Below are 22,057 nucleotides of genomic sequence, written 5' to 3'. Positions count from 1 at the left end.
CTCTGCTGTCAATCCCAGAAGTAATAAAGATTTCAAAATGAACAAGAAGTCAAGGTGATGTTCACTGATAATACATTATTTGTTCCCAAACTATGTTTGCTCTGCTTGTTGATATGAAGAACAAGATTTGTTAGAGTTTTAGTACAAATGGTGTCAATCATGTGTGCCTTTTCTCAGCTGGACCAATGTGTTTGAATAGGTAAGCTTGGAGGCAAGACACTCAAAGTCAATTTAAAGTTTTCAGTATTTACAACATTGGTTTGGGAAGCGCATCGGTGTTGCCTGGAGCACTTGCAGGAATATCACATTTCAGTCTCCATCAGAGGCTGATACCGATACAAGTATCCATGTCAGCCCCATCTGCTTTGTCAACAAGAGCAGTTTTAAATATAAGAGCTATAAGAGCAACATAACTTCTGACATATAGAGGTAGACTGCAAAGCTTAGTTGCTATAGTTCAACACAAAATACAAATGTCCTCTCGTCCAACACAACACGCACATACACACATTTAACATGACATGGAGCAATTTTTACCATAAGTCATTCATCCAAGTTTGACTGTTATTATGTTTTGTGTCTATTTGCTTCAAATTGCCAGTGAACCAGCTGTGAGCAGATAGCATATCTGGTCTACTGTGAGAGCGTATATACATGTATTTGTGTTTAGTCCATTTTTTATGGTAACTACCCAAATTCTTTCTAGTTACACTTTTCATTGAATTTAGCCATCTCTAAAAATTCACCTTAAGTTTTCTATATACACTGCAAGTTTATCATATTGATCTTTTAAGGTAACCTACCTTCAGGAAATTTTGACCAGTATAAAAACGATTTCATGTGTTTTATGAGATGCATGGGGCCATAATACTTTATCATAAAAAAACGTCAGGCAAATGCTTTAACGCATTTTTAAAACAAAGACTTTAAATTGATTTTGCCAAAGAATATAAGACAGAAATGAGCCAATGGAACTGTTTAAGTTAAGACAAGCCAAGTCAACATTATTAATATACATCGATAAGTGCTGTACAGTAAGTTTGGCACGATAAATTACATCCAAACATCATGAAGAAACGTAAACGCAAGGGGACAGGGAAAGGATAACACAGGACCAAAAATATATATTTGTTTCCATGTCTGCAGATCTTTCATTTGTGTTTCTTCTGTTTCCAGTAGCTGATGGTTAAAATGTTGACAATGAAACAGACATCTGCAGACATCTATACTGCAGATTAGAGCTTTAGCTGAGGCTGAGCATCAGAAACACTGCTACACCTGCAGTAAAAAACCTTTTAAAACATTTATTCTGTATGATCAATGTCAGATTGGGCCTAACAGCATATGTTTAACTATTTGAATATGATAATCGCGAGATAAAGAGAGTGTTTATTGCATTAAAAACACTGTGGAAAGACAGCATTCAACATCTGAGTACCTTTATGAATAATCTTTCTCCAGACGGATTCAATACGCTTATTTACTTTCCTTCAAGTTTTTCAAGATCTTTATTGACACAAGTAGGTGTTATCTTTATTAGTTCAGGAGTAAATAAAACCCTATAAACATGCTGATTCATACTGTGGCATTAAAGGTTATGCAAATTATAAATTGTAGATCTGTAATTTGATCAGACAAATGGACTACAAGAGTCATTTTGTTGTGAAATGATTTCATATGATGAAATATTTCACCTCCAACTTCTTTTTTGACAGTTAGTCTAACTCTTTTTTCCTCAGGAGGTGATTTGTCAGAGCCCACAGCTGCAAGCACACATGCTGTGTCGGTGGAGTACATTTGCATTGAGTGGCCAGAGTAGAGCGATCTGTCCTGCTGAGTGGCGGATAAAGGCAGCAGGGTGGAGAAAAGTCACAGAAAGAGGGAGGGAATTAGAAGTCAAATTAGGAGTAAAAGAGGGGGAGTCTCTAATGAAACCGGAGAGAGGAAAGAAGTGTGGAGGTCTATCCACGCAACCTAAGAAAGGAAGGAAGCAGAGAAAGGAAAAGGTTGAATTCAGGGCCTCAGCAACTATTTAAGAAGAACAACAACCAGCTTTAATCCCACATTTTAAGCTCAGCAAGCAGCAAAGGAAACATTTCAAGTATTTTTACTCCCTCAGAAGGCATACAACTCAAGTAAGTATTCTTAATGAGGTTTACTCTTAAATGCTTAGGCGACCATGTTTCCACTGTTAATATATGTGTAGTTATCCAAACGTGCGTAAAGTGGCAGCATGAGGCGGCAGAAATGTAGATGAACCGGCTACACGTGGCAGAACACTTCACAACCCATCGGTTGTATTGCATTACCTACAAAATAAACATTGACGCAGTGTGTAAAAAAACGCCAACACGTAATAAAAGCGCAATGTTTCACAGAGATGGAAAAAGTGAGAGTAGAAACCACATCATAGGGTGAGGGGGCAGAGTGGATGTTTCAAAGTGACTCTTATTTCCTTAACTGTAATTTCAACCATAATTTAAAGGTAAACTCTTGTTGCCCAAATTATGTGGGCTATAGCCTAAATAATGTGGTGCTGCTTATCTGGATGCAAACAAGCTACTATTAGGCTATGGTTTAATCTCTCTCTAATGTATATGTTGTCACCGCTTCAACCAGAAGTGGAATATCAGACCTTTGTAAATGAGGGAACATTTATAACACTTTTTTTTTCAATATAAAATTGATGTCAACGTTAAAAAGTCATGGGAAAACGTCGGGTTTTTTCTTCCTGTTATTTAATTTAAATTAAAAAAAAACAACAAACAACTTTATTTGCCCTGGGGGGCAAAACAAAGGCGCACAGAACAGCGAGTCTGCTTGAAATTATGTACCATAGCCTAATTACCCCAAAAGATGCCTATTTTCACAGTTTGTTATAAGAAAATGTCTAATTACACATGAACTGGTTGTTGTTGTTTTATTCATCTTGTTGGAGGATTGTAAAAAAAGTTCACCTTATCACAACGTCTGGGCCTCTTCATCTTACTTCTAAAATTTTTAAACAATCAATAGAAACACAAGTAGTCTACGTCCTTATTAAACGTACAGAGTCAATATAGAAATGGAAAAGAACAAGTCCTAATAGTTAAGAAGCTCAGCCTGGAAAATTATGGTTTATTCGTTTTTTTTTTTTATTGTTGGCAAACACTGTTCTTAATTGGCTGATAAATTAGTCTAATTTCACCAGCTGAGCTTTAAATCCACCGGTTTCACTGAAATCATGCCTACGTCCTTCCTTCATTGTGTTACCTGCAGGCAGAGGTGATATCACAGTATGTTCACTTTTTTTTGATGGTCTTTTATGGCTGTAGTGGGGGAAATTCCGACATTTCAGAAAGCACGTGAACGCAGCGGTAGACCCTTGGGTCTTTTCAGCAGTCGCCGTTCAGAGCGAGTAACCGGACCCCTCCGTGAGGTCATGCCCGTGGAGAGACAGCTGCTTGCCGGCCGGGCAGCCTCGAGGGTTGCGTTTTTTTTGTGTCCTCTGGAAACAGGGATTCCTATGGCGAGAGGTTTATTTTCTTGGAAACTTGTGAGGATAAAGAGTTTGGCCTGCGGTCCTTTATGTCCGACAGAGGTTGATAAACACGACTGGTCAAGGTCAGAAACATCCCCGCGGGGAAAAAAGAGCAGGGCTGGATGGGAGCACTTGGGAACACTTGAAAGAAAGTAGGACACGTGATGAATAAAATCATGGACCAGTACAATTTAAATACAGAAGCAGTAACTAAACATGTTACAAATCCATAGAAAACAGAGAAACCACCCCCACACTGGTATGTAAAATCATACAACTCCACATTGACATAAACGAATTGTTTATTGCATCATTCAGCTTGTGCTCAGGTATTTCAGGAAGCAGCTTCCTTATTTGGTGCGTCTCTGCGTCTTCACCTGCTTTCCAATTACACACAGACCCACACAGCCACTGTCCCCTCACTTGCGTCACTTTTGGCAATACTACATCAAGTCCTTCTTTTTCTAACTCTAATATAAACATGAACTGCTGTATCCCAACAGTAGCTTTATTTGTGCCCATCTATCATCATCAGATTTTCACTATAGGCTACATTGTTTTTTTTTTTTACATAAACATATTTTTTTATTGAATTTCAAATGTATCAGGACATGTATAATATATTTATATGCATGTAACAAACGTGTCACATACAACAACCCTCCTAAAATGGAACATGCAACAGTAGTATAGTAATAAATTTGGATCAGTATGATACCAGTTGCCTAAACCTATAACACTGCAAAAACATTTTACAATGACATCTCAGAAAAATGGCTCCTTTTATGGTGGATGAAACAAGACATCCTCAATAGCAGTGATGTGAAAAGAATTTTCAAGTGTCCGCAGACTGTAAACACATATCCTTGTTCTGTTTTAACACGTTTGAAAGTCCTTGTTGTGCCAGAAGGCCTTGTAGTAGTAACTGCTTCTGCATAACAACAACATGCCAGCTTCAAAGTAACCGCTTCTGTAACGATCTCAGAATAGGCGGGAAAGTGAAGGCAAGGTTTGATAAGAGAAAGAGGGAGTGGAGACAGAAGGCTACAAGGGTGTCTTGAATTTAGCTTAGCTTGTAACCACAGACTGCAAATATTACACTTGTAACGTGTGGACAGCTCGAACACACACTGAGGACAAGAACCATGTCCTTTTTTAAAACTCACTGAGTTCATGAGATAAAGCTGCTGCATTCACAAGATTGTCTCCTGAAAAATGAATACTTGCATTGTGAATGCAATGTGTGTTAAATTTGTGTTGCAGCCATCGCACCATAAATCCAATCCATGTGACAGTGGTCTATACTTAGACTTATAATGGACATGTTTGTTCTTGTTGGAGGGGCTGCTGACTGCTAACACACCAATAAAAAACCATTATGCTAAACTATTGAGCTTTTAGCTCTGTTTCCTACAATGTTGGCAGTTATCAGACATGTTGTACAGGTAACTTTTATCTAAAATATTGAACAAAGACACAAAACTACATCTTAAACATTGGTGATTGAAAAGGGACATTTGCAAAAAAAAAGTCCCTCAAAGTTTTTTTTGGTTTTAGCTTATCATTATGGCACTCTGCATTCAACCATGGTGTAACTAGGCCAAACAAAGACACAAAGTCAGAGATGTGTTGAAATTATGTATTGATACTAACCAGATTTTAAAGATAGGATGAAACATGTTAAATCAAGATGTCAGAATCGCTTTTCTGCACATGTTTGTCAGCATCTTTGCTATTTTGTAGTCAGCTGCTCGGAAACCGTTTATCTAATTTCTATTAAATATGAACACTAGGGTCTGTAAAACATAAAACTATAAAGTACCTTAATGTGCCCCATGTGCGTTTTTGGTACAAAATGGAAGTGAACAAATGTGTCAGTGTAACAGCAACAGCAAACCTACAAAAGTGGTTTCCTTCATATGACAGAAAATCATGAGCGATGGAGAAACTAAACTACCGGAAGACACCAGTGAGTTTAATTATTTATTAGATATTTGATAAGTAATCTTTTAACTGATTGGCAGTGTTAATTTGCAAATGTTTAGATATCTACTGCTTTTCTTGGTCTTACTTGGTAGTTCAATATTTTGGACTAGAGATGTTTGTTGAGTAAAACTGGCATTTGATGCGGTCATATTGAGCTCCTCTATTACATAATGAGCATTTTTTTAGTTTTTTACATTTCTTCGGCCAAACAATTACTTGAGAAAATAGGATTAATAATACAATGGCTGGTTGCAAGCCTAATTATATTGTCATTGGATACAGTTTCGAACAGATTACAGACAACCACAGCCAAGAAGTTAACGTCTATGTGCTCCTGTGAGTCAATCAACACGTTTATTTGTGGGTAAAACATTTACAGGATGGAGCAAATGCCCCCAGTCTCGCTCTGACACCTTCTTGTTGTGTGGGTGCGTGTTGGTGTGTGTGTGTGTGTTACATACGTACTGAAGGGTTTTCAGCCTGGAGTGTCGGTTACACAGAAATCCTCCCCTTTCAAACTCTTTTCAGCATAAAGCCAGTTCACTGGGCCATGGATAATCGTGTTACACACACGCGCCTCATGTGCACATAGGCACAGACCAATCAGCCCCATTAGGTTCTCCGTCCACCAGCTCCCACACTACACGCACACACAGAGAAGCATGCTGAAGAAATGCCCTCATTAGGCACTGCTGAAATTGTTTCCTTTGAGGCCTTATACCCCCATCCCAGAGTGGACTAGACCTCCTGTTTTTCTTTTCACAACTTCTTTTTTAAGCTGGGACAATTGGTTATATCAGGCCCTTGGTTTCCTACTAGCTGTTTTCAGAATGTTTGTCTGTGTGTTTGCCCCTGTTTCGATTGTCAGAGGCTAAAGTGACCAATGTGTGACCTTGTGTGTCTGTGTCCTTTTCAGGCGGTCATGACTAACCTGACTCGTTTGTTTGGTCAGGCACGTCATTAGTGCCTGTTTAGTTTATGTTTACATAAAAGCTGCATCACGGCTCACTTTTGACCTATTTGTCCCTGTGAACAAAAAGCCAGCCTGTGCTTTCCTGCTGTTTAAGGACAACACGAATCTGATGTAGTGATGCTTTCAGATTTAAATGTCATCCTTTTAAAGTGCTGTCTGTATTTCCAAAACAAAAGCAGGCTCGGTATTGTTTCCGTAGTCCAAAATCAAGATTAAAATAGCAGCCCAGTCGTCAACACAGTGGGAGGATTCCTGAGGACGCAACAGTGTGAGGTGTCAGGTACCCAACCGGCAAGACTGGTCACATCAGCACTCATTAAACAAGTTGAGAGAGAAAAGTACAAAAACCACAGAGACTCCACCTGAGAGAGGTAACATAAGGTCAACCCTGAGATTTCATGAGCAACAATGTGGCACAACTCTTCCTCCTGACTGGTATTTTGTGAGTGGTGTTGTCTGCATTATCAGGAGTTTGACAGAAAGAAGTTGATTGCTGACTTGTAGAAGGAGGCTGGCACTGTGAGCTGGTTGGGTTTATGGTGGAGGATTAAAGGGATGATGGTGCTAAATGTCGTGTGAAGTCTAACCTCTCTCCCCTGAGAGTCTAGGGGACGCAGGATCCAGTGCAATCTCACATTAACTGCATAATCCACCAACCTGTTTCATCTGTAGGCAAAGTTCAGGAGTCCAGCAGGCAGCCTGTAATGTCCCTCAGGTGGCTCAACACCAGTCTCTCTATGGATTTTTTAAACATAGTCGTCAGGGCGACGGGCCTGTAGTCATTCAGTACAGTTATTGAGGGTTTCTCAGGGATGATGGCAGAGCATTTGAGGCAGGAGGGAACTTCACACAGCCAGAGATCTATTGAAGATGGGGGCCAGCTGTTCAGCACAGAGGCAGGAGGCGGACACCCCCTGGCCCTGGAGCCTTCCTGGTCTTCCATCGTCTCTAAAAGACCTGGCACACATCCTCTTCACAGATCCTCAAAATTTGGTAGATTTTTTGATAACGAAAAGTGTTCCTTAGTTGCAGACTACTAAAAACTAGCGTAGGAAAAACATTGTCTTCAGGAGAACTTGATTGATTTATTGTCCATGTTGTACACGATTGATTTATTGTCCTATGTGTACAACAGGGACAATAAATCAATCAAGTTCTCCTGAAGGCAAGATTAAAATGACAGTCTTATATAAAAAGATGTTATACAGACTAACTTTAATATAGACTCTTCTTTCTATCCACCTCTTTCCCTCTTTGTCTCTCCTACCTCCTAAACAGCAGAGATGGCGCCTTCTCTCATCCAGGCCTATAGGAGGCGCTGGTGGATGGCAGTGACAGCTGTGATTGAAAACTTGCTGTGTTCAGCGGTGCTCCTGGGCTGGGGCTCCCTACTCATTATGCTGAAAAGGGAAGGCTTCTACTCCCACCTGTGCTCAGGTAAAATAAGTAACGTTAGCTGATCCAAATGTTTGTATTTCTTTGAATTCTTATTATCCATAAACCTACAATGTTACAAACTTAATGACCTAACAATACTTAAGCGCCTAATTTACGAGTATGGCTATTGATGTTCTGCCTTTTGTTTTGGCTGTAAACTGGCCAATAAAATTCCCTAACGAGCATTTTCATTTAAGTGCATCTATGATGAATAACTATCAGGTCTGAGATCAGTTTCATCAATTTTTGTTTATTGGATTTCCTAAAAGTTTTTTCTGTCTGATTAACTACCAGGTGTCACCTTGTAGGATAACATAGTTATAGTTAATATATACAAAACTAAATCCTCTTTGTGTCTGAATCCATTGTCGCAGCAATTTTTTTGATTGGGCTTAAAGCACAAATCCAACCATTTGTCTTATTTTTCATTCCTCCCCACAGTGAACGAGTCAGTGGCCGTTCACTTGGGTAACTCTTCCAGCGGGGAGGTGGAGGAGTGGATCAGTTGTGTGGACCAGGAGGAAATGTTGAATCTGGGCTTCACCATTGGTTCCTTCTTGCTAAGTGCTACCACCCTTCCACTTGGTATCCTGATGGACAAGTTTGGGCCACGCCCGATACGCCTGATGGGCAGGTAATGTTTTGACAAACAACAGATGCATCACACTTGAAGGGTCAAAGTGTTAAAAAACAGCTAAGTGTTAAAAAAACAGATACACTTTTATTTTAAGATTGCTACTTGACCCAATGTTGAACCCAATTTGTTTTACAAATACTATTAACATGACAATGTGGGGGGAAAGAGCAGTTAGTCGTAGTGTGAGTTTATAGTAAAAAGCAGACGGATCACATTCCCACAGTAGGAGTGTGATTGTGGGAATGTCATCTCTTTGTGAATCAATGAATGTAGTTGGGGCAGAAGATCAGTGACGCTGGGTGTAAGTATTGTTTTGGTAGTAAGTAGTAAAAGTCTTTGTAATGAGGTTGTGTATATTAACTTACTTTCTCATACTATTAAACAGCACTCTTCTGCCAGATTAGAGAAAAACTACCAGCTTTATCTTCAGTGTTATGAAAATACACTGTTATATTAAAAAGGCCCACAAACAAACACCATTCACCATATGGGAAGCCATGATATTAGATTAAAAGAGAAGAAGAAGACTTTATCTTCATTGGCACATGTTCATGCTGTTAAACCACTCACACTTTCAGTGTTGGTCAGACGATTAATGCTTCTTAAGTGCTGTCCTATTTGAGAAGAGAAGGCACGTCATGACCTGCTGGCTGTGACTAACACTGTCTAAAAATTCACCTGTTTGATGTTGCAGATGAGTGATTCAGGCATTTACAAACACAGAGGCTGCTGAGTCACCTTTGGTTTCTCTTTCATGACAATCTAAGAGCGTCTGTTGATGGATCTGTATAAACTCTGATTGAAGTGACGTTTGGCATCCAAGTTCGTGATTTGGTGTTTAAGGCGTTAAACTGATCCCATATTTTTTTACAGCTCATGTTTCGCCCTGTCTTGTGCTATGATGTCCGTGTCTGCATATGACCCACATGGTGAGTGATAACACGGAAACACAAGCACACAGTTTTACAGCACACTAAATTTGAATTAATCTGCTCCAAACTGTTGCATAATTGGTGTTCGCTTATAATGTTCAGCTGCTTAAATTGATTGACAGCTGAACGCAAATCACCACAGGTTTACTATGAGATCACAGGGTTCTGGAGCTGCAGCATTCTGCCGGTTGACAAAATGTGCATTAAAATTCATTCATCATGTAACAAACGGGGGCGTGTCATTTTCCCCAGATATCAGTAATGATTTACATAAGTGCAATTTTTGGGGGGAGAATTATTGCTCAAGTTTTTTCTATATATGTGGTGGCTATTGAATATTGATTTGTGTTGTATTGAATTGTGTTGAATATTGAACACACTCCAGCATGCAGTATGTCTCTCTGAAGTCTAAAAATGTTAAAGCCTAAGTCAGAAGATACATCTTGCATTCTTGGTAAGACTGTGCAGATTTCGACGTTTCCTCTTCATCTGTGTCTTTTCTCTGCAGTTCTGTCAGCTCTCATTTTCTTGGCTCTATCCCTGAACGGCTTTGGTGGAATCTGCCTGACCTTCACGTCTCTCACGGTAAGACATGAATAGACACACATTGTAACTGACTCGTGGATGGGAATATATGGAAAGCTTGAAAGTGAGACTTACTCAGAAGACAGTTCATGTCGGTGATCAAATAACTGGTCTTTTTGTTCCTTCATTGATAGTTACAGTAGTCGACCCTCTCACACAAACAGATCCAGTAAGGACCTTTTTAAACGTGGGAAAAAAACGAGCTTCTGATTGGGATGAATCATGATCATTGTGTCTTTGTTCACTTTAAAAAAAACCCCATCTGAATTCAGTTAAAATGCTTCAGGGAGTAAGCCACGGTTTCTGTTGCAAGTTTCCTGTGTTTTTTTTGTGGCTCTGGTTCTGTCCACATTCTAAGAAACTCCTGTACTTAAATGCCTACTGTGTTTGTTATCATCCTGTAAACCAGAGGAGGAAAAGAGTGAATGAAGGGGGCAACATCACCTCTGTAATGCAGTGTTTGGTACTTGTTTTTGTGTTGTTGATCAGATGCTCATAATGTCTTTGGCAGCACAACATGCTTTCATACTCTGTGCTGTATGAGAGTCACTGACCAACTGTGTGTGTGTGTGTGTGTGTGTGTTTGTGTGTTATTTATAGTTTTTTATTTACAGGAATCTGTTTCAATCTTCGGGCAACTGAAACAAATGTTTTAAGCGATACAAGTCTGTTTCTCAGCCTGTTTTTTTATTCTTTGCTCTGTCTCAGTGTGAAAGATAAAAAAAGATTTAATCTAAAGAATGTGAGAAATTGAACAAGACTTCATAGCCTCCACCTTCTACCTTATCTCTTCATACAATGTTAAACATGCACGCTGTCCTCACAAATAGGGTCATCATTGTTGCCATTTGAGTTATAATTGTGCACCAAATTTGCCTCGTTGTGGAAGAAAAGAGGCATCTTCTATGGTTATACAAGTGTGACGCTAAGATGTAGCGTTGTGTTCCTGGAAACAATGAGAAGAAAAGTCTTGGTAGCTGAGAGCCCCACTGGGCCGGGGTCTCTTTTTATCTCAGCTGAGGAAACAGTGTGTGTTGTGACTGGGAGCTGTGTTTGTTTGCATTCACGCCAGGCATGTGTGTTTCTGTGTGATGTGTCAGCTGGTACCAACATTGTCAAGTGTGTTTTATTGTTGCCACTGCCTCCTCACTTTGTCCTGCCAACTATTTAGGTTGGTGTTGTGTGTCAGTACAGCGCGTGTTCCACTTGTTAAATGTTTCCGTCTGAGCTGCATGTGACTTCTCCCATATTCCAACCGTTCCATTTGTGTTTCCACCAATAACGGCCTCCAGTTGTCCACACACCCTCCCTGAAAGATCAGCCCACTCACCTTTCTCCGGCCTCCTCTATTTTTTTACACTCTCACATCCTCTCTTCCTCCTCTTGCTCTGGTCCTCTTTTCTTAAAGCTCAGTGAGTGTGCACACATGTCAATGTGCAAATGCATGTACATGGTTATGTACACACAGGGAGTCCAACATGAAACAGATGTTAAGATAATAAAAGCCCAAGCTGAGTTTGGACAGATGACCCTCTCTTGTGATCTTCTCCCTGACTGAAGTTCGTCTCCGTTAAAAAAAAAAATCCCAAAGTCTCTCGTCTGTCTGGGAATCTCTGCTCAGATGAAATATTCTGCACCTTTGCACCTGTGCTACTGTAAGTAATCTCACTGTCACCTGATGGCTATTTGACAAAACAGATGACATCGAGATTTTACAAACAAAACATGTAGTTAGTTTCTTTGTATGGAGGATTAATTTCCAATTTATTCTAGGTTATTTATGCTCACAGTAAAATGACTAATGTCATGTTTTAATCCCTCAGCAGATTGTGTCTTGTTAGTGGTCAGTTATACATCTTTTTTAAAGCCACTGAAAAATGTGGTGTTCACCCTGGACAGTCACAATCTTGAAGCTCTTCACCGCACACTAAGGGAAATCCTCGAGCAAGCCAAACACTTCTCGGTGGTACAAATTCTTCACATGAGATTTTTTTCAGAGCATGTCTCCGTCGACAGCCAGACCTGGGCTTTCTGATCATTTGGGTTCATATATACATCTCATTTACTGTTTAACAGTTTTAAATCAAGAGCCATAACCAGGTGATAGACGATCGAGAGGGAATCAATGATGATCATAGCAATAAAAATGAGGAATGAATTCCATCAACTTCATAACGCATGATTCGACTTGCTCTATTTGCATTCTTACAGACACCACAAACACACCCACAGTCAAGGCACCGTGCTATTTGTATTCTATTAATCACACACTTAAGTAACTTCTCGTCCCCGTGTCACCCCTGTGTGTTTCTGAGTATCTGTGATTGGACGGCTGAGTGTACCAACATTGACTGACCTCCACACTGTTGTTGATGTGTTGAAGAGTTAGTGGCAGCAGAGCACAAAGACTGAAGGACAAACACACAGTGTCATGATTCAAACCACATGGTGGATAATAATAATTCCTCAAAATAGATTAGAAAACAGGAAATAGTCTCTGTTCTTTCGTGTATGTGATGCAATTATAAATATTATGTTATCATACATGGAATAGAATAAGTGTAAGTTCAAAACATTAAAAACTGTGTACCTAAACTGTGACAAAAGGTAGTTGTAATTTAAATGAATGTTAAAGTTCCTGAACCTCCACTTGGCTGCATTGTCTTTCCTCAGCATTCATTTTAAAAACCGATCTGTTAAAATAAAGCCATGAAGAGACTTTGCACCGGACCGTTTTTTTCCCCTAATAACTCTTTTAAACAGATCTGTAGTGTCATTAACATGTGTGAACATACACTTGTGGTTTTGAAGTTCATAAAATTGCACTGAGTGAATGCCTTGTCCTCTCCTCTTTGCATGAAACCCACAATCTTCAGGACATGCTGCTCCTCACCAACTTCACGGCTATCAGTGTTGTATGGTAACTATGTACAGTATGTCAGAAAGCTTCAGTGTCACAGGCTGCTTGTATTTTAAGTCAAATATGAGTCAATATAATTGGCTGCATGCAGAGGCCTGTCTGATTACATGCTAGCAAAGAAATGATAAGAGCTGATTGTTTTCTACGTCCTAACTTTGGTTTCAGAAGCTGAGCTTCTTTAAGGGCTTGACTTTCTATAAGGTGCTCAATGCCAAATGCAAAGAAATCTAAAAGGGCTTTGTATGAGTTCTGTGTAGCTATGACAGCAGTGCACTCTACCCATACTGTGAAGGATAAGAAATTATTTTTTTTAAAGTGAGAGAGGGCAGCAGAAAGGTTAGGTGAACAGAATCAGCTGGTGCTAATCAGCTGTGGTTTAGTGTTTCTTGCTGGGATCTCCACAGAGAGAGAAGCTGCAGCTGTGGCTTGGAGAGATCAGTCAAATCTAAAAAATGTTACTCCCACAACCTCTTTTTCAATCTTGACTAATCTTGATTATTTTCATACACCTCCCTCTGTGTGGCTTCTTTTTTATTCACTTTTGTCCCACTTTCTCCTCCTATTTTTCACCTGTCTCCCACATGTTCAGAACTGCATCAAACTTCACTACTTATTATGCTGCAATTTGGCCCATTCTCACTGCGGTTAAGATCTTAATTAAACTCTGTGCCAAAGCTTTACAGTACCCAAGTGAATGAGCGCAGCAGGAGCAGAGCCTGGACTGATTAGTCGTGACAAGTGAAAGGCCAAAGCCCTGTTTGTGTATGACTTTTTGACAGCGGGTGACCCTCGTGTTTCTCTACATAGTCACATGTTCCTATCAATACCCCCCTCAAATTCAGTTGGCAATGTTAGCATGCAGGACATGTGCTGCTCGGCTCTTTTGTGAAAAATGTATTTTATGAGAACTGCCAGAACACAGGGGTGGGAAACACGCCTGCTGCTGGCACATGCACACAACCACATGTCATACATTTTCTCCCTTTCAGCTTCATGCACAAATCATTGAAACACGTCATAGTTATTGCTTCCACGGTTTTAAAAGAAAACTTCAGTGAGCTTACATCGTACATGACTGGAATAACTTTACTTTAACATTTGTCAGCGATGCAAAGTCTGCTGTGTGTTCAGAGGGCCCTCTCGCCTACATACTATAAATCCCCACAAGTCAGAGAGTGCGGCACTGTACATCTCATGGCCACAGACCGACCGTGAAGTATTTCAATTCTCAGAAGCTCTGAAAGAGGATGGGTGTTCTCTGGGATGTTTTTCTCCCCCTGCTCAATCATGGGCTCTGTGCTATATCCTCAGGAAAGCTTTTTTTTCCCTGTTTACCTTCTAAAGTTGTCGTTTTGTCAGCCCTCTAATTTTACTTCATGCAACCATGCACACACACAAACACACACATACACTTTTGGTTGGCAATCTCTACGTGCCTATTCTCCAGATAGGAAAACTTTTGATGAGTGCTGGACTTGAAAGCCATAATCAACTTAAAGGGATACTTCACCCATTTACATGAAGCTGTGTATCTTTAGAAACATGGTAGTAGTGTTGAATGGTCATGAATCCAACCCTCATTTTGCCCTGAGACGAGAAAAAACAAAGCTTCATGCAAATGGGTGAAGTATCCCTTTAAGGAATTTCCAGTCAGGAAAAAAAAAGTTTCCTGGAAAGAGTTCATGGGAGGCACTGACCTACTAAGGAGTCCCGAGCCATTAAAAAAAAAAGTTTAAATACACAGTGCCATGTTTACTTCAAAGAGACAACAAAGATGTGAAATTTGTCGCTTGTAGTAAGGAAACCTTAATGATCACCCCAAAGTTTCCCTACTAACAACACTACTGTTTATAACAAGAACTCTCGAACCCCGGATGTATGCTCCGTTAAGCACCTGAAGACAAAGTCAGCAGACCTGTAGGTTTAGCAACTAATGAGCCAAATAAAGGCCAATCAGGTGGCCCCATGACTTGATGAATGATGCAATATTAACAGCTGGACTAAGTGGTTAGTAGGCCTGAACTATTAGAGGAGAATATGTGTTGTGTGATAACACTGTTGAATGTTGCAATTACGAAACTGAGTGTGAATAATAAACAAACACTAAAAAGTGCGTATTAGCTGTAGCTTACAGTTTGTGTCTTTGTTCTTTTACAAAGTACCTGTGAGTATAACAGTGGGTCTCTCCTTAATCCAAAATAAATCCAATAAGCTGTTTTCCTTGTCACTAAATTGGCACCAATCATTCTGGGTGTAGATGGTACCTACAGTAGCTTTAGCTTAGTCTGACTGCATTTGAAAGGTGTAAATGCATGGCCGGTAAATCCTACGTAAAATATACACAGGCTGGCTGAGAAAAGGTTTTTACATTTACATTTCAAACTTTCTACGTGTTCATTGCAAATGCTCGTCTCACAATAACAATGAAATTGCATCGATTGCTGGCTGTTGTGGTAACAAGTCTTGCATTGTGATAATCTAAGAGTTTTTGTAGATTTTTGACTGAAATGATTAACTCCTTTGTCCTTCTGCTGCTATACAACCACATACTGTATATGCACTCCACATTTAACTCTAATTCAAGAGGCCCTTATTGTTTTTTATTGGGCAGCCTGAAAAAGTTCTGAATATTTTCTTGTTCAGGTTTCTTTATTTAATTTCTCTAACTTGACATCATTTGTTCCAGCCGAAGTGAGATGAGTGAAAAGTGAACACAACTGAGGGAGAAGGAGAAAAGCACTTTCACTGACATTCAGGGTGAACTCTGACCCAACAGTGAAATTAGGGAACACTGGCTTTGTGGTCTGTGTTTGGCTAAAATAGTGAGCTTGCAACGCAGAACTCCTTAAATCCCAAACATGTGATCTTATAATCGTTATTGACCCATTTAAAACTCTAATCAAAGGACACTGAGTGTGCTGGCAGCACAATAGGTCATTGTTATGTTGGCCAAGCTTCTTACTACTGTAAATAGGTCGACTTAATATATGATATTTTAGTGCCTGGTGCCCGCCACCTTTCCCCTATTCGGTGTGTCAGACCTGCTCCAGGCTGGGTCAACTGAGTGCCCCATAGTTCACCGGGAGTTTTCTGTAGATCAGCTTTGAAATTTTTAATCCTTACTCAAAGAATATGCTGAAGCAGGAATATAGAGAAAATGAGCCTGAATGTAGCTTAGACTGGGTTTGCACTCTGGTGTCAAAGCCAAACTAGGTCGTTACTTAGTTTTCAGTTTCCTCAGGACATCGAAACTCCTATTTTATTAATGAGTCTGCTGTGCTCGTAACAAGAGAGAGAGAGAGAGAGAGAGAGAGAGAGAGAGAGAGAGAGAGAGAGAGGTGTTAGATGTATATTTTTTTTATACCTTCTAATATTCCATCAACATCCCAATAGCGTTCAGTTAATGAAATCTAAAAATAAAGACTGATGGGGTCACAGCTGGACTGTAATGAGTCTGTTAATCATAATTTAGTAGTGTGGACATTAACATGTTGGCTGTGAGATTTCAGAATAACTTTTAAAATCTTCATCTTTAACAAGAACTGTATCAGTCAGGTCCACACTGTATAAACAAAGCATCACACTGCCCTCTGCTGGTCAGAATCACAAACAACAGCTGGAAACATTTTCGAGCTGTGTTCAGACCATCGTCACATTGCCCATATCTGGAGCAACATGTTTGTTAAATGTGAAAACTGTATAATGATTTTTTTTCCCCCTCCATTGTCATCCTCAGCTCCCAAATATGTTTGGTTCTCTGAGCTCCACTGTCATGTCTCTGATGATCGGCTCCTATGCCTCATCTGCTGTAACTTTCCCTGGAGTCAAGGTAAACAATTACTGCTTCTTTTGCAAAAATAAATCTTGTTTACAACTTTGACAAAAAAAAAATAATCAAGGCAACTTCAAAAGATAAATAAGAATATAACAAATCATTCTCCCCTTTCTCACCTGCACAGCTGATCTATGATGCAGGCGTCTCCTTCCAGGTGATCATGTGGATGTGGGCAGGTCTTGCTGGGTTTGTGTTTTGTAACTGCTTCCTCAACTGGCCTGCTGAAGGTTTCCCAACACCTGATGAGGTCGACTACAGGTGAGTTTGGCTGCCTGTCGGTCACAATCATGTTTTTTAGAGAACCAGAGGTACAAAAAATGTATATCACTCTAACTACAGTGTGTGTTTGTGTTTATAAATAACAGTAAGATCCTCACAGTGCAAGAGCTGCCATCTCTGGACAAGAAGGATGCTGCAGAGAGACTGAATGAGAAAAATGGAGATGTTCGACACTCCATAGAGAAACTTCCTAATGGAAGTGAATCTGCAAACAGTGAGTAAAAAAAACATACTCAACGTGACGTCATTGTGACTTTACATGACACATCTTAAGGTCAGACTTCTTTCATACATAGGATGTACATTAAAGCAAATAAGTTCACTACAGATAAAACTGCATCTTCTCTCCCTCAGATACGGTTCCCTTTCGGCGGTCTGTTTTCTCTCCCATCTTCCTGTGGAGTCTGGTTACCATGGGGATGTCCCAGCTAAGGATCATCTTCTTCATGGGAGCCATGAACAAGATGCTCGAGTTTATGGTCACACATGGTGAAGTGCATCGTGAGTGTCAAGCCTGTAGCAATGTTCACACCAAACAATGACAATTTGTTTTATTTCTTTAGTTAACCTTTTCAAAGAGAGATACTGAAAGAGTTGTTTTTATATTTCAGCTACTGAACAGCTGGTGATTGAGGCAGAGGAGAAAGGTGAGTTCAAGGAATAGAAATTGTATAGCTTCTTTAACGTTTGGGGATTTTTTTCTTCTTAATTTAATAATTTATTTTTTAGTGAGTTTCTACTCATCCATCTTCGGCACGCTGCAGCTGCTGTGTCTGGCTACGTGTCCTCTGATTGGTTACATCATGGATTGGAAAATGAAGGAATGTGCAGATGAGAAGACTGTTGGCTCAACTACAGAGAAGGGGTAAATACATGGGAGGTTTGGGGTCTAATCTACAGTATAAACAGAATAAATTGAGATGAATGTTATTGACTTGTGTGTGTGTGTGTGTGTGTGTGTGTGTGTGTGTGTTTCATCAGACAAACCAGTGAACTCAAGAGAGACCGCAAGATCCAGAAAGTGACCAACGCCATGAGAGCCTTCATCCTCACCAACCTGCTGCTGCTTGCTTTTGGAAGCTGCTGTCTCATAGATAACCTTCCCCTACAGGTAGCGCACACACACACAAACACACACACACACACATCAAAGCTGAAAAGTAATGATCAAACAAATAACTAAATAGTCACATTGGTTGTGTTGCTTTGTTTCCTTCAGATCTTGACATTCGTCCTGCACACTATGGTCCGAGGTTTCATCCACTCCTGCTGCGGAGGCCTTTACGCTGCTGTGTGAGTGCTGCAAACCCTGAGAGTGTTAAATCTCTGTGATGGGCTGATTAGTGCCCTCTTGTATCCCATCAACATAAAAAAATACTAAAATCATACGATTTTACTCACTCACATGTTGGTTTTTGATGTGTAAGCTGAAAGAACCAAAAAACATTGTCTTCTTTTGTGCTCATATAACAGTTGTTAGATAATTTATTTCATATTGTTTGTAATATTTTAGTAATTACACATTGATTGTCTCCCACAGCTACCCATCCAACCACTTCGGCACCCTGACAGGCCTCCAGTCCATGATCAGTGCTGTGATTGCTCTGCTCCAGCAGCCACTCTTCATTGCCATGGTCGGACCACTGCAAGGAGACCCCTACTGGGTGAGGATACACATTTATCCCACATTTAATGCCATCGCGTTTAATTTGTGAAACAATACTGCTGTGTTTAATCTTCATGCAGCAGAAAGGACTGGACACTGACCATCAAACCTGGTCTAAAATGAATGGAGCAGTATTTTCCTTCTATGTAAAAATAATAAAAAACTCAAGTATCTATCTGGTAAATAGTAAATGACATTGATGGATTTAATTCATGTTGTGTCTAAAACACATCTATGAATAATACAGCCCATTAGCCCCCTGCACCTTTCTTAGCATTGTGTCCATTTAAGCTAGCAAAAGGTGGTTGGGATGCACTTAAGGCATTCAGTATATTTGCTTTAGAAAATGCACTATGAACTTTCAAAATATGTCCCTGTTTCTAAAGTAGTTTGAACCTGTTTACCTAATATTAAAACATAACTGTATTTTGACTGGTTTCTGCATTTTTTTGAAAACATAAACGTTTTGCTTGCCATTATTGCATGAAAATATCTGTATGGCTGTAGCTGTAACTTTCCTCCTTTGTCAATCCTTCCTTCCTTCAGATCAACCTCGGCCTGCTGATCTTCTCATTGGCTGGCTTCCTGTTGCCAGGTTACCTGTTTTACCATCGTAGGCACCTGATAAGGGAAAAAGCGGCCAGAGACAAGCGAGCTGCTGAACAGGAGATGCAGGCGCTCAAACACACCGAGACCAACGGCTACAAACCACATACTAATGGCCTTTCTGCTGTGGAGGCTTGAATTGGTAGAGCCGAATGATCAATCTTTGTATGTGCCTTCAAAATGAGTGCCAGCAGTTTCCTCAGTTATGAATATTCAGTTTTGATATTTCTATGTTTCTGATTTGGTCATTGCTGGTCCACATTTTGCTCTCCCAACAATCCAAATAACAGTCTATAAGAATCCCTATGTTAGTTATGAGGCAGATGTAGACTTCAAGTTTCTCTAAACATGGAAAAACAGTGTCATCATCATTGTTGCTGTATATTTATTTTGGTCTAGATCAAAAAGCCAAATTAGTATGATTTTAAGCCATAGATTTCATTCACATGCACATGAAAGGCATATGCACACGCCCTGGCTTGGCTTGTGTGCCAGACCTGGGGTATTAGTACTTGAAAAACTGTATCATAGTTTTTTAAACACTTCTGACGAGTCATGACAATCCTTGCTAACACCAAAAAACAGCTGAAATATATCAGGAAAGGTACACTTTCTATTCAAGTAAGCAAACAGAGTTTATTGTGCTGTTTCTACTGTACGCTACGGAAGCCAAGGACAGCCATTAATGCTAATTTTTTACCGTTGTGACAAATTCATCAGACTAGGGAGCAACTGAGGAAAAAGGCCTTTTTTTATCAAGACAGGATAGCTGTTATCATAATGTCATTTTCTCAAACTAGAATGTTATCTGTTTCATCTGTATCATCTGATCTTGTGGAAAAAGTAATTTTCTGCAGGTCATGTGTATCAAAGATAATACCTTTCGTTTTCTTAAAATGACCTATATTCATTTTAGTCTGAAGATTTCAAAGCTCTTGGCTTCCGTAGTAATCCATTTTGCTTAAGATGTAAAACACTATTTAAAGCATAGAAGCTATTAAAGAAAGTATATGCATATCTAAATACCAAACTTCTAGTTGAAGAAGCTTCTGGGATACTTTCAGAATCCAGATAATCAAAGACACTCGTGTACACGCACAGGCTGGTTGTAGAGACACCACATCTACCTCCACTGTATCCTTTTTTGTACTGTCTCTCTACAACCGACTCTCAAGTCCGTCCACCATCTTTTTCAATTTTAGTATAAAATCCCCCCTCAGCACCGCCAAAACATTATATCCATTCAGAGTTTATCCCTGTGTATTCGTATTCCTCGGCCCTTGCATTTCTGATTTTTTTTTCCTCAGTAAAAACGTTTTTCATGGAAATTAAACAAAGAAAACAGGACTGACTTTTTAAAACTTCTAACACAGCGTGTCGATGAAATGAAACACTCTTTACTGCTTTATGCACAGAAATGAACTAGTGTGTGTATAAAAAATGTATTTAAGTGTATTTTTATACTCTAGCTGCAGTAGTATTAAAAAGGGAAGCATTTGTTTCTGTTATTTTGTAGTGTGCTTGTGATGAAGCTTTGGTGATTTTACTGTTTATTCAGCTTTTTCTTATCATGTTCTGATGGAGCAAAGAAACCTCCATTGTTTTTTTGTAAATAGAACCAAGGTGTCTTTATTTTATTACATACTAAGCTTGCTTTACCATATATGGGTGTGTACAGTATATTAAAATACATTTAGTGATAGATGTGGTTAAATTGGCTTGTGGTTTTTCTGCTTAAACACCCAGATCACAATGAAACATTTCAGACAGCTGCAGATCAAAACAGAAAAAATTTAAATTTTAAATTTTTTTGTAAACAAGTTACAACAGTGTTTTTTTACACATTTGTTCTGCACACAGCAGTATCCTGTAGATGAATGAATGTATGAAAATCAGTTGTAATCTTTAATTTTTTTTGACTAATTATTTGTCATCAATAGAGCTGAAGTGGCTTGTTTCTTTCTTTCTGGAAGTAGGTCTTTGCTGCTTTCTAGTTCTTCATCAATAAATGTCTTCCAACTTCTTAATTTTTCACTCGCTCATTTTGAAGACCAGTTTAAAGCCTGTACCTTTGCTGCTGCCTCCGCTTTCTTGCGATAGATATTAACGTGAAATGAATGCATCTGCCAAACGTCTGTGTGTGTATACCAAAGCCATGTGTAGAGACTGGGAGAGTCAATACTGCGGCACTTTTCCTCAGGAGAACGAACCGGAGAGGTATCACAGAAATGCCTTCTTTCACAGTGCAGTTTGGTTTTTGTTCATCGTCAAAGGTGTTGATTCAGTTCGGTGGTGACTTCTTCACCTGTTGCTCGTGTTTAGTTTGTGAACTATAAGGCGCACTTCAACATATATTTTTGTTGTACCTTTCCGCATGCCACAGACTTGTTTGTAACATTGTAACTCACTAATCTGGTGATTCAGCAACAACCATACGACCTCTTTGTGAGTTGCCTTTTAGTAAACCTCTGTGGTAGCTGACAAGTGCTAGTTAGCATACTGGCTGAAATATTAAGAGTTCAAAGTGGAATCAAAGCCTCTGACAGAGTGCACAAACAGAATTATCCTCTTCTTTTGCTCCATCTTGGTTTTTAAGCCTGTGTCATGACTCTTTACCCTTTAGGATAAAATGTTTGTACATTATGCTCAATGTACATCTCTATTTCCTGCCTCCAATCAAT

General features: G+C 39.5%; 1 protein-coding gene across 2 annotated transcripts; it reads left to right on the top strand.

The window, feature by feature from the left end:
- Window positions 1–1,950: 1,950 nt before the first annotated feature.
- slc43a1a (solute carrier family 43 member 1a) lies at window positions 1,951–21,403 on the top strand. Of its 2 annotated transcripts, none has more exons than XM_079352926.1 (15): window positions 1,951–2,135; window positions 7,761–7,916; window positions 8,358–8,550; window positions 9,427–9,482; window positions 9,994–10,070; window positions 16,727–16,819; window positions 16,950–17,083; window positions 17,191–17,318; window positions 17,459–17,605; window positions 17,716–17,751; window positions 17,834–17,969; window positions 18,086–18,215; window positions 18,324–18,397; window positions 18,645–18,768; window positions 19,317–21,403. In XM_079352926.1, the coding sequence occupies exons 2-15, from the start codon at window positions 7,763–7,765 to the stop codon at window positions 19,512–19,514; spliced, it is 1,680 nt and encodes a 559-aa protein (XP_079209052.1). In that variant the 5' UTR covers window positions 1,951–2,135; window positions 7,761–7,762; the 3' UTR covers window positions 19,515–21,403. The 2 variants fall into 2 exon arrangements, with proteins under 2 accessions (XP_079209052.1, XP_079209051.1); XM_079352925.1 differs by having other exon boundaries at window positions 7,758–7,916.
- The last annotated feature ends 654 nt before the right edge of the window (window positions 21,404–22,057 follow it).

This window comes from Symphodus melops (genome assembly GCF_947650265.1).
Source record: "Symphodus melops genome assembly, chromosome: 9".
In the NCBI taxonomy this organism is placed as follows: Eukaryota; Metazoa; Chordata; class Actinopteri; order Labriformes; family Labridae; genus Symphodus; species Symphodus melops.
The sequence above is the reverse complement of the archived record's forward strand: the minus strand, read 5'-3'. Positions and strand labels throughout refer to the sequence as shown.

Coding starts and splice junctions, on each gene's coding strand:
- slc43a1a (XM_079352926.1), top strand. CDS start 7,763: ATGGCGCCTTCTCTCATCCAGGCCTATAGGAGGCGCTGGTGGATGGCA. Junction 17,084..17,190: donor CCTGATGAGGTCGACTACAG/GTGAGTTTGGCT, acceptor TATAAATAACAG/TAAGATCCTCACAGTGCAAG. Junction 18,398..18,644: donor GGAGGCCTTTACGCTGCTGT/GTGAGTGCTGCA, acceptor TGTCTCCCACAG/CTACCCATCCAACCACTTCG.